Source organism: Pongo pygmaeus, chromosome 11 (genome assembly GCF_028885625.2).
Source record: "Pongo pygmaeus isolate AG05252 chromosome 11, NHGRI_mPonPyg2-v2.0_pri, whole genome shotgun sequence".
Taxonomy (NCBI): Eukaryota; Metazoa; Chordata; class Mammalia; order Primates; family Hominidae; genus Pongo; species Pongo pygmaeus.
The window spans coordinates 121,979,856-121,994,654 of NC_072384.2; the positions used below are offsets into that span (position 1 = coordinate 121,979,856).

Consider the following 14,799-nt stretch of genomic DNA (forward strand, 5'->3'; position numbering starts at 1 on the left):
AAACAATACACTTTCTGGAGGAAATACAGCAGCGCACTAAATTCAATTAGAAAAGGCAAATGTAGAGACAAAGTAAGTGATGTTTGTTGTTTGGAACTTGGCTGTTTCAATTTCTTGATAACGTAAACCTGGAGAAAGCTTTTTCAAATCAGGACCTCTGGTCATAGATCTTAATAAATCTGCCCTCATTAGCTCTGAGCTCTCCTAGTATAAATTGTCTTAAAAGCTGCAATTGTGGAATATTTTCGGCCACGTCTATGTATCAATCAATCACTCTTTGTTTGTTTGGCACAGCTGACTGAAGTATTCAGGCCGTTTACTTGGAGACAGATTCGTGAAGGCCCTTCAAGTTGGCAATCTAAAATAATAATCTCTCATTTACAGAGTGTTCCCAATCACCAGGCTCTAATAAGTTTCATCAAACGAGTTAAATAAAGAGCACCCAAAAGCACAGGGACAGATTTCCAATTGAAAAATACGAAAAACTACTCTGGTAATAGTGCTCAGAAGTCAACGTAGCAAAATGACAGATGAGCTACATTTTTCTAGATATGCAAAGCCAATTTACTACCTTTACAAGGTACATTTCTAGCACATTTTGAAACACAATAAGGGGTTGGAAAAGAAAGTTATCTTAATGCCGGGTGCAGTGACTCAGGCCTGTAATCCCAGCACTTTGGGAGGCCTAGGCGGGCGGATCACTTGAGGTCAGGAGTTCGAGACCAGCCTGGCCAACATAGCGAAACCCAGGCTCTACTAAAAATACAAAAATATTAGCTGGGTGTGGTGGTGCATGTCTGTAAATCCCAGCTACTTGGGAGGCTGAGGCAGGAGAATTGCTTTAACTCGGGAGGTGGCAGTTGCAGTGAGCCGAGATAGCGCCACTGCACTCCAGCCTGGGCAACAGAGTGAGACTCTATCTCAAAAAAACGAAAACAAAAAAAGAAAGTTACTTTAAATATAACATTGATTTAGCTTCCCAGTGGGGGAAAAGAAGATCTTGCTCACTACAATCATTGAACAAACAAGTACATGACTAAGACCATCAGAAGTCTTCCTGCAGGGGTGTGCGGTTGACCACGCCCAGTCCTGCTGATAACCAGACTGCATTCCAGAATAAAGGGGAAGGGAAACAAGGAGAAACAGATCTGGAGAAGGGAAAGAGCTAGTCATTTGTAGAGTTAAAGGACATTAATTTCATTAATAAAAATCACATCAAAATCCCTGTTAAGAAAAGATTCATAAAATCAAAATCCTGCCATCAGCTTTAATGGCAGCCCTGAATGTGCAGAAATAATGGTGCTTGTTCTGGCAATGTTGCCAAAAAAAAAAACCTGTTGCCTTTCTTGACTGATACAGGTGTCTAAGGTGAACATTTACATTTCTACTCTCTGGCAATAACTTAGTGAGGATTCTGGAAGAAACAAACAAACAACAGCAAAATTAAAAAGAAAAATAATTCCACAGTGAGTGCATTTGGTTATATGATTCTACCCAGGCTGGATTTTCTTCATACAGGAGACAAATGAAGTATTCCATTTCCATTAAGGGAGAATGATCAGAATCCATGAAATACCATTCTAGAGTGACCACTGAGCTGAAGAACAGGTCTGAAAAGTTACAGGCATCAAAACAATCTCCTGTCTCCCGACAGCTGTGGGGCTGGGAATCTAAATCCTTGCTGCCTAAAGATGGTTTTACAGATCAGTAGCTTCAGCCTCACCTGGGAACTTGTCAGAAACAGACTCTCAGGCCTAACCTCGCTCCTCCTAATCCGCAGGTGATTTCCATGGGATTTTTGTGCACGTGGATGTTTAAAAAGCTCTGTTCTAAACTCCCTGTTCTAAAATAGTTATGGGCTATTTTCTAGAAAATGTTCCGATGGTGCTTCCATAGAAACATCTCAGTACATCTCACAGGCAGCCATTTATGTTAACCTAACCAGAGGCTCCATCAGAAGTATTCCCAAAGGTAAAGTTTGTTTGCAATTAAATTCTCTTAAGCTCTCCAGCAGTGTCAATGGTGCAAACTTCCTAGGCACTTTCCTTCTAAATTAGCCAATGTTACTTGTATTCACCTGGTCTAATCGTTCTCCAAGTGAACAAAAACCTGATTTTACAAGCCAGTGGAGCACAGTCTCTCTTTGGCTAGAAGAATGAGTCTCAGATAGTGTGTTTTATTTCTTCATTAGTGTGCCGTCACAGTGAGCGATCACTAAATGCGAGGCTGCATAAGAATGCTGGGGTTAAAGACAGCATAATGAACAAAGAAGGTGCCTGATTATCATGGCTGTCAGCACAAGGGAATTGGGTTTGTCACCTGGCTTAACCAACTGGTAAGAACTGATTAGAGGCTGGAATCAGTTTGAAAGGATCCCTGATGTTTATGCTCCTTCCCATCCCCACATCTTGTCAAGAGAATCCGATAAAGCTGGGGGCAGCGTGCGAATGGGGAGAGTTACTCTGTGGGTCATCTGAACAACAGGTTCTTTGAGAAACTCCTACTGTCTTCTCTGTTGGAAGGTCTACTACAGTATTGTCCAATAGAACTTTCTGTGGTGATAGAAACGTTCTCTGGGTCTGCTGTCCAATATAGTCTCCACTAGCCACATATGGCTATTGAGCACTCAAAATGTGCCAAGTTTAAATAACCTGAATTTCAATTTAATGACTTTAAGGTTAAATAGCCACATGTGTCAAGTGTCTACAGTACTAGACAATACAGGTCCACTATATTCACTAGGAAGGGAGATGTCGAAAGGAAGAGCCGTAGGCTAAGAATTAGAATCCAGTTCTGCTGCCTGACTTACGACTATATCTATTATCAGCAAAGTATAGTCACTTCCCTGATTATCCCTATCTCAGAGGAAGTCTTCAGAGGCATATGCAGTTAATGTTTAAGTTTAAAAAAATACTTACAAGTTTAGTTCTGTTGGCCGGGTGTGGTGGCTCATGCCTGTAATCCCAGCACTTTGGGAGGCTGAGGCGGGTGGATCACCTGAGGTCTGTAGTTCAAGACCAGCCTGGCCAACATGGTGAAACCCTGTCTCTACTAAAAGTACAAAAAATTAGCCAGACGTGGTGGCGTGTGCCTGTAATCCCAGCTACTTGGGAGGCTGAGGCAGGAGAATCACTTGAACCCAGGAGGCAGAGGTTGCAGCGAGCCAAGAGTGTGCCATTGCACTCCAGCCAGGGTGACAAGAGCAAAACTCGGTCTCAAAAAAAAAAAAAATATTTTAGTTCCGTTGGAGGGGTATGAACCTTAACTGTACAATAAATTAACAGACCAATTTTTGAAAATACTGATGCCTGAGTCCTACCCCCCGTCAGAAATCCTGGGGTACAGGGTAGCCATCAAGTAATTTAATTATGCACTCAAGGGTAAAAATCACTGATAGAGACGCAGTGAGATACGCTGTCAACCTGCTGTGGAGGCAATTTGAGGAAGGAAGTGACCAGCTGGAAATAAAAGAGGAAGAGAACAAACATTTATTAGATCCCTACCAGGTGCCAGACCTTTGCAAATATTTTTTTATTTCATTCTTAAAACAGCCCCAGAGGTAGATGGTGAGAATTCCAACTTACAGATGAGGAAATTGGGGCCTGGTGAGGGTAAACTCTCAATATCACAGTGTTGGTCAGTGGTTAGAGCCAAGGCGATCCGATCAGCAAGATGATGGCGTCACCATCAGCACTTTGTTTCCTCTTAACTGAAGTGCTGCATATAAAGTAAGTGGGATGTGATAACCATTAAAGTAATGCACAAGGCTGGGTGCAGTGGCTCACGCCTGTAATCCCAGCACTTTGAGAGGCTGAGGTCCATGGATCACATGAGGTGAGCAGTTCAAGACCAGTCTGGCCGATAGGGTAAAACTCTGTCTCTACTAAAAACAAAAACAAAAACAAAAACAGGTGTGGTGGTGGGTGCCTATAGTCCCAGCTACTTGGGAGGCTGAGGCAGGAGAATCACAAACCCGGGAGGTGGAGGTTGCAGTGAGCCGAGATCACACCACTGCACTCCAGCCTGGGTGACAGAGTGAGACTCCATCTCAAAAAAAAAAAATGAATAAATAAGTAAATAAAGTAATGCACAAGACCTTGAAGTAGTGAAGTGTAGGAGAAGGAGTTCCAAGAGCAGGTATTTTCATGGACCTTTTAACAAATGACACAAAAAGCCACCAGCCTTCCTTCCCTTCACCTTGTGGAAAATGACTTCTGAAACATGCAAATGTTACTTTAATTTTTAGAATTTTTGGTCCATCCATATGCTAAAATCAAATTTTCTCTTCTTCCCCTTTGCATCCTTAAGATAAAGCTAACAGTTAAAAATACAATTCCAAGGGCTCAACTACCACAGCCTTATTACACATACATCAAATGTTCCAGCAACACAGACATATAGCCATCTTTGGAGGTTTCCTAAACTCCCAAGTAGGAAGAGTTGGTAATAAAGTGATGGGCACATGGTCCCCTTAAATGCTAAACAGGTCAGCATCATGAGACTGAAAAACACTTGGGAGAAAGAGCCAGGCCCTCCTGCCATCAAAGATACATTTCATGACACTCATAATACAATCAAATCTCAACCTAGGGAAGGCTTTATCTGCATGGAAAGTAAGTGGGGAAGTACATGATGCAAATTGAGGGCCATCCTCAAAATGTCAGCCCCAAACACTTCCCCTTGAGTTTACTATTGTGCCCCAGATTCCCACAAGAAAATTGTTGGTAGCAGGTGTGGATAAAGATGGGGAGTTTATTATTAAACTAATCACACAAATGGAACATAACATGAAAATATTTACATTGGAAAAGAAAAAGGTTGGGACTGAAGAGTTCAAACAAAAGTGGCCACCCAGAGAAAGTTCTTAGTCTATGGAGGAACAGGAAAGGAAGCAAGCAAAAACAATCCTTGCCTATTTACAGTTTTTCTGTTTTTGTTTTTTGTTTTTTTTTAAGACAGGGTCTTTTTTTGTCACCCAGGCTGGAGTGCAGTGATGTGAATGCAGCTCACTGCAGCCTTGACCTCCGGGGCTCAAGCAATCCTCTTGCCTCAGCCTCTCAAGTAGCTGGGACCACAGGTGAAAGGCACCAGTCTTGGCTATTTTTTTTTCTTTTTTTTTTTTTTTTTTTTTTTGAGATGACAGAGTTTCCTCTGTCATCCAGGGTGGAGTGCAGTGGTGCAATCTCAGCTCACTGCAACCTCTGCCTTCTGGTTCAAGCGATTCTCTTGCTTCAGCCTCCTGAGCAGCTGGGATTACAGGCTCACACCACCACGTCTGTCTAATTTTTGTATTTTTAGTGGAGGCGGAGTTTCGCTATGTTGCCCAGGCTGGTCTTGAACTCCTGACCTCAATAATCCACCTGCCTCAGCCTCCTGAAGTGCTGGGATTATAGGCGTGAGCTACTGCATCTAACCTTTTTAACAGTTACGTCTGAGACTGACCCTAGGATTCTCCCTAACTCTAAATGTTTATGCTTGACTTGGGAGAGCCAGCAAGAGAATCTCCCAGATTCTCTATAATAGAATAATATAAAATAGATATAAAATATAAATATAATAATAATATAAAATAATAATAATATAAAATAGAAACTAGGTGAGTCTTGTACAACTCTGTCCAAGGGAGGGTGTGATCTTGAGCATGTTCCTTAATGTCTCTGAGCTTGCAGTTACCTTTTCTATAAAATAAAGACTATATCTACCTTACAGATTTCTTATAAACCACGTATTAAGATTTTTTTCAAGTACCTAATACATTACCTGGGCATAATCATAAAATTGTCATCATCATCATCATTATTATGTCTCATTATGAAAGAAACTCTGGAGGTTATAGCAATTTGAATATAAAGTCAAAGAGACCTGGAGTCTCACTCCACTCGTTTTAAAGATAGGACTTGATTGCCCGCTGGCCCAAAGTGCTCAAATACCCAAAAACCTTTTATTTGCAGGGTTGTTAGCTCCAGACTGGCCAAAATACAGTTTGTAGTAGTTAGGAAACAAAATAATAATAGTCATAATGATAACTAAAGCTAATATATATATATATATTTTTGTTGTTGTTGTTGTTGTTGTTGTTGTTGTTGAGACAGAGTTTTGCTCTTGTCACCCAGGCTGGAATGTAATGGAGCGATCTCGCCTCACTGCATCCTCTGCCTCCTGGGTTCAAGTGATTCTCCAGCCTCAGCCTCCCAAGCGGCTGGGATTATAGGCGCCAGCCACCATGCCAGCTAATTTTTGTATTTTTAGTAGAGACGGGGTTTCACCATGTTGACCAGGCTAGTCTTGAACTCCTGACCTCAGGTGATCCATCCACCTCGGCCTCCCAAAGTGCTGGGATTACAGGCGTGAGCCACCGCTCCCGGCCAAAGCTAAAATATATGAAAGTGGCATCATCCTATGCAATGTACATAGCACCTAAACAACATGAGGCTGTTTAATACCAACAAGCATTAGGAGGCACTGTTATTAACTCCATTCTCCAGGTGAGAAAGCAGACTAAAGAGACTCAACAGTCACCCAGCTACACAACAGGCTAGGAAACAAACTCAAAATCTGTGGAAGGTGTCTGAGCTGAGCCATGAGGCTAGCCCTCCAAGCACAGATTCACTTAATGGAAATTCATGGGCCCAGTGCTCCCTGTTCCGATCAAGGTCACAGCCATTGTAGGGTCTGTGAAGCCCCAAGTGTACATGAAAGGAATGGTAACACCTAGGAACACTGTCCATATAAAGTGTGAGAAAATATTTCTTCACTCCTGCTCTTCATACCAAGCTTCCCAGCCTCATCCATTCATTAACCCAGCATTTATTAAATGCTATCATTAAACAAGCATTTATTAGGATTTGGGCCTAAGTGTTATGAACACAAAACTATGAGTAGAGAAGGAAGAGGTGTAATGACAACATAAGCAATGATCTCAGTGCACACTGAGCTGTCCTTTACAGACTGAAACCACATTCCCAAACCCTGCCGTCTACCTGTTTCTCCTGCCAGTTATCAAGCTTCCCCGAGTCCTCAGTGCAATGGCAAAGCCACTAATAAATTCCAATCTCAGCTCTAATTACACTGTCAGACAACCTCTGAACACTCAATCTCTTCTCCACCAAGTAGTCTGTAGGCAGCTGTGCACACTGAAGGCAACCAGAAGCAGTGGGAAAGACCCTTTCTTTTTACAAGCATTTCCCCTGCTATGATTGAGAAAGGATGAATGTTTGATCTCAAGTGCCCCCTGCATGATTATCCCGGAAGAAGATCTGGCAGTGCCTTGCTAGGTGGTAATGAAAGCTGTTGGCATCACAGGAGTGAGACAAGCATACAACTTACGGGTGCAGGGCATAGAGGCAGCATCATTGTCAGCTCTGAAAAAGCCTCGGTCACAGGTGCACGAGGTGGCTCCTTCCCAGACAGAGTAGCTGTGGGGTGGGCACTTGGCACAGGTGGCATCTGTGGAGAGAGCCTTGTAATATCCAATTTTGCAAGCTGCAGGGAAGAAGAAAAAAACAAACAAATATAAACCACTGCAAATACAGCAAAGCAAAAATGCAAAGCCACCTCCTTGATTCAGAAGAAGGGAGATATTCTTGCTAATCATTAGCGATCATGTGGCTTGAAATGCAGGTAATGCAACCAAAAACATTCATTGAGTATAGTCGCTCTTTAAGGGCATTAACATTCCTGGTCAGGTGACAAGAAGTCCAAGGGAAAAAATTTTCTTAAACCTGGCAGAATCAAGGAAAAGCACAGCAAAGTTTACCGAACGCCTTTCTATGTGCCAGATACCCTTTATACACATTATGCTGCTTAATTCTTACAGCACCCCTTTTCTACAGGCATTATCTCTACCTTAGAAGTGAGGAATTTCAGCTTTGAGCAGTTAATTGTGGGCACAAGACCATACATCTGCTAAGTGTCAGCACCCAGCTTTGACCCCAAGTGTTCTGCCCTCAAAGCCTGTATGCTTAGTCACATGCTATGGAATTTCAGAGTGTAGCCTTTAGCCAACCAATGGGAAGTGTATCCAAGTGCTAACAAAAAAACCGGTTAGTGATTATTTCCTAATTACAGCTACAGAAAGAACCAAATCGAAAGATCAACGAAAGCAACCAAGTAAAAAAGACGCGTTTGTAAGGCACGGGCCACAGTTTCAGGGTGAAATAATAAAAACTATCAACTGTAGACTTTGGAATATAGTATGCTAAGATTTGTTTTTTGGTCAGTGAATATTTTGCGTCTATTTTCAAGTTCATAAAACCCTCCTGTTTTTCCCTCTTTCCATTTTTCCAGCACCCTTCCCCGGCAATGCACATGCCTCCCGAGAGCCTGGTGTAGAGAACACGGGCCATATAGTTTTTTATACACCTGACATCCTTTCCATGACTTCATCTTCATAAACATCACACTGACACTGTCATCATACTGACACTAAGGACCACTTTTACTAGTGTGGAAAAACTCACTAATTCTGGGAAAACTCATAATAAAAAATAATGACTACTTGCTCCCCACTCTTTTTTCATCCCTCATGGCCTTTCAGGATCGCCTCTCAAATCTGTCTCAACCCCAAATAAAAATTGACCAACACCATCAGCATGAAACCCACAGAGACAAGGCCATTAAGAGTAAAGTGATTTCATAACACCAGAGGTTCAAAGAAAATGTGCCAGTAACCCACAATCTTTCCAGCATGATTCACTCCCATTTCTTTTCATTCATCATGTCCTTAGGACTTGTCTGTACTATCAGAAACAGCAGTGGGGAGAAGGACCTATCAGCCATTTTCCATCAGCCTGGCAGCCAAAATGGAACAACCATGCTAGCAACGCAGCAGATCTTATTGAAATGAGTACTAGAAAGAGATCCATGAAACTGCTTGATTCTCTCTGGAGATAGGGCCATCATCTCAATGTCACTACTCATCCATCAAGCATCTGTATGGCTTCCAGCTGAAGTCTGTTCCACCCACTCGCATATCCTGTTGGCATTTTCTTAATCATACTCTTGTAATGGCAAGTGGAAAGGGAATTTAGCAGGGGCTCAGGAAGGCACACAGTTACTTCACTCTTACTAACTAAAGTTGTTTATGGAATTTCCTTTAACAAGCCAAAACTTTATGACGTGTGGAGCACCGACAATAAAAGTGCTGGCAGATCAATCTCTCCCTTATTTGCTTTCGTCTTTCACTGGACCGGAGCATCTTAGAAAAACAAGTTGCTCCAATGACTGAGATTTATGTGTCTCAAGTTTATACACATTGCATAATTAGATAAGGTTCAACTTGCAAGGTGCTTTTTTGGTCATGCTTAAGATGGCCCTAGGGTTTTGATTAAAATCAGAAACCCTGACTTTGGCAGGAAGAAGGACTGGGGGTCAAGCCCGGCTTTCCCACATCAAACACAATGAGCCTCTGAACAGGAACACAAACCCACTGGGTCCCACCTGTCACTCAGTCAGTCACAGTCGACAAAAGCAGCTCGTGGCAACTCAGGACTGCAAAGAAGGCACAAAATGCTTTCATTTTTTTCACATCTGAATGTTTGCAGAAAACTGCATATTACTGACTGATTCTCATGCACCCCTCAATTTCAACAAGCATCAAAAACGAAAAACTCACAGTGGGAGTGGAAGATCGACAAGGACAAGAAACTGTCCAGTGACTGATTATCACAGAGTCCAAATGGCATATTTGAAAAGCTATTCTGATAAGACTACTTCCAGTTAAAAAAATAAACTCATCTTTTGCAAAAATCAAAATGGAAAATGTTTCCTTCAATTTCATTAAATTTCTTACAGTACAAAAACTTGTTGTATATATTATGTGAATTTAAGAAAAAAGTGCATTTGCAAGTTTACATTTTGTCCTATTTTTCCTCGAAGCTGGTATTAATATGTCACCAGGAATAAATATGTGTGAATTCATTTGGGAAATACAGTTTTATACCAATTTGGAAAATTGAAGGCTGCTGTTCTTTAAACACACACTCTTTTCCTTTTGCTTTTATAAAACAGAGGCAGAAAATACAAAATTGTCATTGTGCTATTCTCGGCAGCCTTGCTACCCTTAACACATTCTTTTGTCTCCAACTACATTAAGACCATGTTACTAATATTTCAGGATGCTTAGAAAGGCTCTCTCAATACATAGTAGTGGCTTTTCACGCACATAGCCATTTTGCTGCCTGCATTTAAAATGACCTAGTAAATTGATGGTTTAGTACATTTCTTTGCTCTATGTGGTGCACAGCCTTCCAGCATTTGGTACATAAATGTGTAAGTACATTCTGCATTTATTCACTACTTACTAGCATCTTAAAACTTTCACTATCCCTTTTATTCTAAACAAAACCCCTGTGAAAGATGTACTTGGCATAACAAGCATTGACTGTTACTATTTTTTATCCTTCTATTTTAGGTGAGAACTGCTACACTGTATTTTTGAATACTAATGACTTTGTGAGCAAGAAACTACTTCCTCCTGCCCTATTTCCACTGAAGTTTCAGTAGTTAATGAACCATATGAATGGGTGTCTTACTTGATCTTCTAGATATGCCATGGAGAAAAGATTAGTTCACATGTGTGATGCAAACTTTGCATTCAATTCCTTTAGCTTTGCTTTAATTATCTCTTTCTGCTGGCTTTAAATAAAAAAAGATGGAGGAGGAGAAGGAAGGGGGAGGAAGATGAGGAGGAGGAAAAAGAAGAACCAACTCTTCTTTCATTGGCTCACCCACTACCACAACAAAGTCGAATTTTAAGATAGTCTTGGTAACGTAGTATCTTCTGGATTTTTGATGCATTGATGTGTGTACATGACAGTATAATGCCCAATTTAATGAGCTGATTACACCTACTATTTGAAAAATTTTCTGTATATATACGGCTATGTCATTTTTCTGCTTTTTAAGAAATGTAGAATATTTGATAGTATCTGATTGTCTTTATGTTCATTTTAAAACTAAATTAGTGCCTAAGAGTAGCTAATAATAGCAATTGTGAAAATAAATATCAAGTATTCATTGAGTATTCATTGTTTTTATGCTCATTGGTCATTTAATTATCACAATAATTCTGTGAGCTTGAGGAATTATCACTGTTCCCATTTTGCAGATGAAGAAACAGGGTTTTCCGTAACTTGTCCAAGGTCATACAGTTAAGTGGTAAGGCCAAGCATCTAACTCCAGTGCTTATGTTTTTCTAAAAGTTTTTAGTGAAAAAGGTTAAGTTACCTAGAGTTAGGTCTGACCTTCAGCAAAAATATGACTTGGGTATAATGGAGGGGTAAGGATCTGGGCTGGTCCCAACTTCTATTTGTTCCCCCAGCCCATCCCCTTGCTGCCTGTATCAGCCACGAAGGCAGCCACACTTTGCTCTCTGTGACCCACTTTCCAGTTCAAGGCCCCCCAGAGCTACACTGGCCATTAAAATAACTGCTCACCCCATGTGGTTACTGAGCACTTGAGATGTGGCCGGTCAATGAATACTGGCTGTGAGTATAAAATATACACCAGATACCAAACACTTAGTATCCCAGAAGTAAAACATCACTAATAATTTTTATATGGATTACATGTTGAAAGCAATAATGTTTTGAATGTATACTTAAATTATTAAATTTAATTTCACCTTTAAAATTTATTTATTTTTTAATTTTTTTTTGAGACAGAGTTTTGCTCTTGTCACCCAGGTTGGAGTGCAATGGTGTGGCCTCAGTTCACTGCAACCTCCACCTCCTGGGTTCAAGCGATTCCCCTGCCTCAACCTCCCAAGTAGCTGGGATTACAGATGCCTGCCACTATGCCCGGCTAATTTTAAATTTTTAGTAAAGATGGAGTTTCACCATGTTAGTCAGGCTGGTTTTGAATTCCTGACCTCATGATCCGCCCACCTCGGCCTCCCAAAGTGCCAGGATTACAGGAGTGAGCCATCACGCCTGGCCTAAAATTTATTTTTCAAAGTGGCTACTAAAACACTTAAAATTATCTATGTGGCTTGCTTTATATCTCTATCAGACAATGCTGCTCTAGAAGCTAGAGTATTAAGTATTGTGTGTGTGCTGCTGTGTGCACACACATACTACTCTTGCAAACGCAGGGTGCTGAAAGTGAAGGGGGATGTATCACAAACACCCAAGGACCTATTTTCAAAACTTACCCTGAACCTACTTAGAAGAATCTGATTCACTTCCTGAAGAACTGCTCTCAGCCAGCTAGGTAATTTTAAAAACCTAATTTGGGCTAAAGTACTAACAAATGGACATTAATGGGGGGTTAAAAATTACCTTCCCAGGTAACAAATTTGCACCTTAATATAGAGTCACTTGAAGGTCTGGAAATTCCAACGCTGATTCTAAGGAGAATCTGAACCATTTATGCACGCTGGTCCCCATACAACATTTGGCAAAGAGAGGCTTATAGCTCTCTCCAACCCTATCTTGTAGGCATGATATTAGGCACACATGACCAAAAAGGTTCCATGGGGAACTCTGCCTTTTGTGTACTGGATATATAGTATATCCAGTATGCTTAGGAATCTATGTTAGAAATATCATAATGACTTAATGGCCATTATTGAATTAGTTCTTCAATAAATGTTTCATTTGTTAAACTATTTCTTATGTTAATAATGTAAGAAAAAATGATAGGAAAGAAAAAATATCTGTCAAAAAGCATTACAGCTTTTGAAGTTTTTGTGAATATGTGCAAGCCCCAGCCATCTTTGGGGAAGGTGTGAACATTAACCAATAAATTCTCCATAGTACAGATGGAATATTAAGGCACAAAGGTTAAGGATTTGCCCAAGGCAGGGTGATTTTCTAACACAGACAATATGGCTTAAACTAACATACTATAGATCTCTTCTCTTTCTTTTCAAACATGCAGGGTGAAGATGGACAATTGGAAATGTTATTGGACTCATCTGACTCTCTTCCATTCATGAACAGCCAAACGCTGGCAAATCCATATTGTCCAAATCACCTGCATTCTACAAGTGGTTTGACTGTTATCTGTTGAGAATAGATAAAAATTAGATTGTTGAAGGGACTTTAAAAATCATCTCATCCAGGGATGGGCAAACATTTCTGTAAAGAGCCGGAGGCCAAGAGGAAGACCAAGAATATGATGAAGGTATTTATGTAATAAGATAGAAAACAAATTTTTACAATTTTTTTTTAGTGATAGAATTCAAAATATAGTAGTAAATCATTAAGCACTTTTTTGCAACATAGATTTATTAGCGAGGAGAATGGAATTCTTTGTTGCAGAGAGAACATTTCACTTAATTTGGTTTCAAAGAAAATGTTCATTATTACCAAATCAATTCCAAATGTCATCTATTAAAAAACATTCTTAGCTCTCAGATCATACAAAAACTGGTGGCAGGCCAGATTTTGCCCAAGGGTCATAGTTTGCCAACCAGTGATCTGGTAGGACATGTTCATTTTTGAGATGAATAACTTGTCCACAGGTCCTTTCTGGAGCATACTAGGATTGAGTCTCTACTCCATGGTTCCTCTGTTACGCTGCAGTGCCTCCCTAAGTTTTGAAGGACAAAGCATAATAAACTGAATGTTCTTGCCGTCACTGCAAATGAGTAAACTTTTCATCAGCTGTCTTACTGGAAAAGCTGATTTTACTCAGTATCATTATAAGTAAAACCACTTTTCAATTGATTTTTTTTTTTTTGATTAAATGGTATGGCCTGATTTGGAAGTTATTCCTATACCATTATGGGGACAATTTCTTTGAGTCAGTTCAAATTTCTGCAATTATACATTATGATTAATTTTACATTTACATTGTTTTAGGGTTTTTCTTTCCTGAAGATCCTGAGCTTAAACTGTTTTCATCTATGAAATGAAAGAATGATACTGATTTTTTGTTAATTTCTGAGCCAGTAAGTTCATGAAACAACTACAATAGCAATTGAAATGCTTTGTGTTGATGACTGATGTAGACAAATAATGCCTTAATCTTTTGCCTGTGAAAAGGGTTTACTCTCAATCCCAAGACTGAGATAAAGACAGAGACAACAAAAAGTGTTCAAGAGGTTTGAAAGATGTAACAGGTCTCTCGGGTGTGGCCTAAGCTCTAGTTTGGACATTAGTTAACTAAAAAAAAGTTTTTAAACTGGAGATTACCTGAATCCAAATCAGCAAGAATACCAAACTTCTCATCTCAGAAGCTTCTAATCTTGGAAGATCAGTAGTTTCTAATCTTTCTTCTCAGAGTCTAGCATGTATCAGAATGACCTTAACAAAGGACTTGTTAATAAAAGACCAATTGCTGGTCCTCACTCTTAGTTTATGATTGTCTGGTGAGTCCTGAGAATTTGCATTTTTTATATACTCGCGGGCAAAATGTGTCCCTGGACCCGATGACAACATTGCTGGTCCAGGGACACATTTTGAGAACCACTGCTTAACTGTAAATAGACCCATGTCTAAGTAAAAACTTAACAATGCAGTTCATCTTAAATAGGTTCAAACCACCTCATCCTTTCTCTAATACCCAAATGCTAAAGGGACAAATCATTATCAGGAGAAGAATAATTGGTTTGGAATTCATTTTGGAGTGGGGAGAGGACATGCCAGAAATCTGACATGTTTGAGGCCGGGCGTGGTGGCTCACGCCTGTAATCCCAGCACTTTGGGAGGTCAAGGCAGACTGATCACCTGAGGTCAGAAGCTTGAGACCAGCCTGTCCAACATGGTGAACCCTGTCTCTACTGAAAAATGCAAAAATTAGCCAGGCGGCATTGTGCATGCCTGTAGTTCCAGCTATTCTGGAGGCTGAGGCAGG

At 40.4% G+C, this 14,799-nt stretch overlaps 1 protein-coding gene across 2 annotated transcripts in view; it reads right to left on the minus strand.

The window, feature by feature from the left end:
- EPHA4 (EPH receptor A4) overlaps nt 1–14,799 on the minus strand; it is a 153,271-nt gene that overhangs the window by 75,025 nt on the left and 63,447 nt on the right. For both annotated transcript variants that reach the window (XM_054478415.2, XM_063647998.1), the window contains exon 4: nt 7,327–7,482. In XM_054478415.2, coding sequence (XP_054334390.1) covers nt 7,327–7,482 — 156 coding nt within the window. The remainder of the gene's footprint in view (nt 1–7,326; nt 7,483–14,799) is intronic.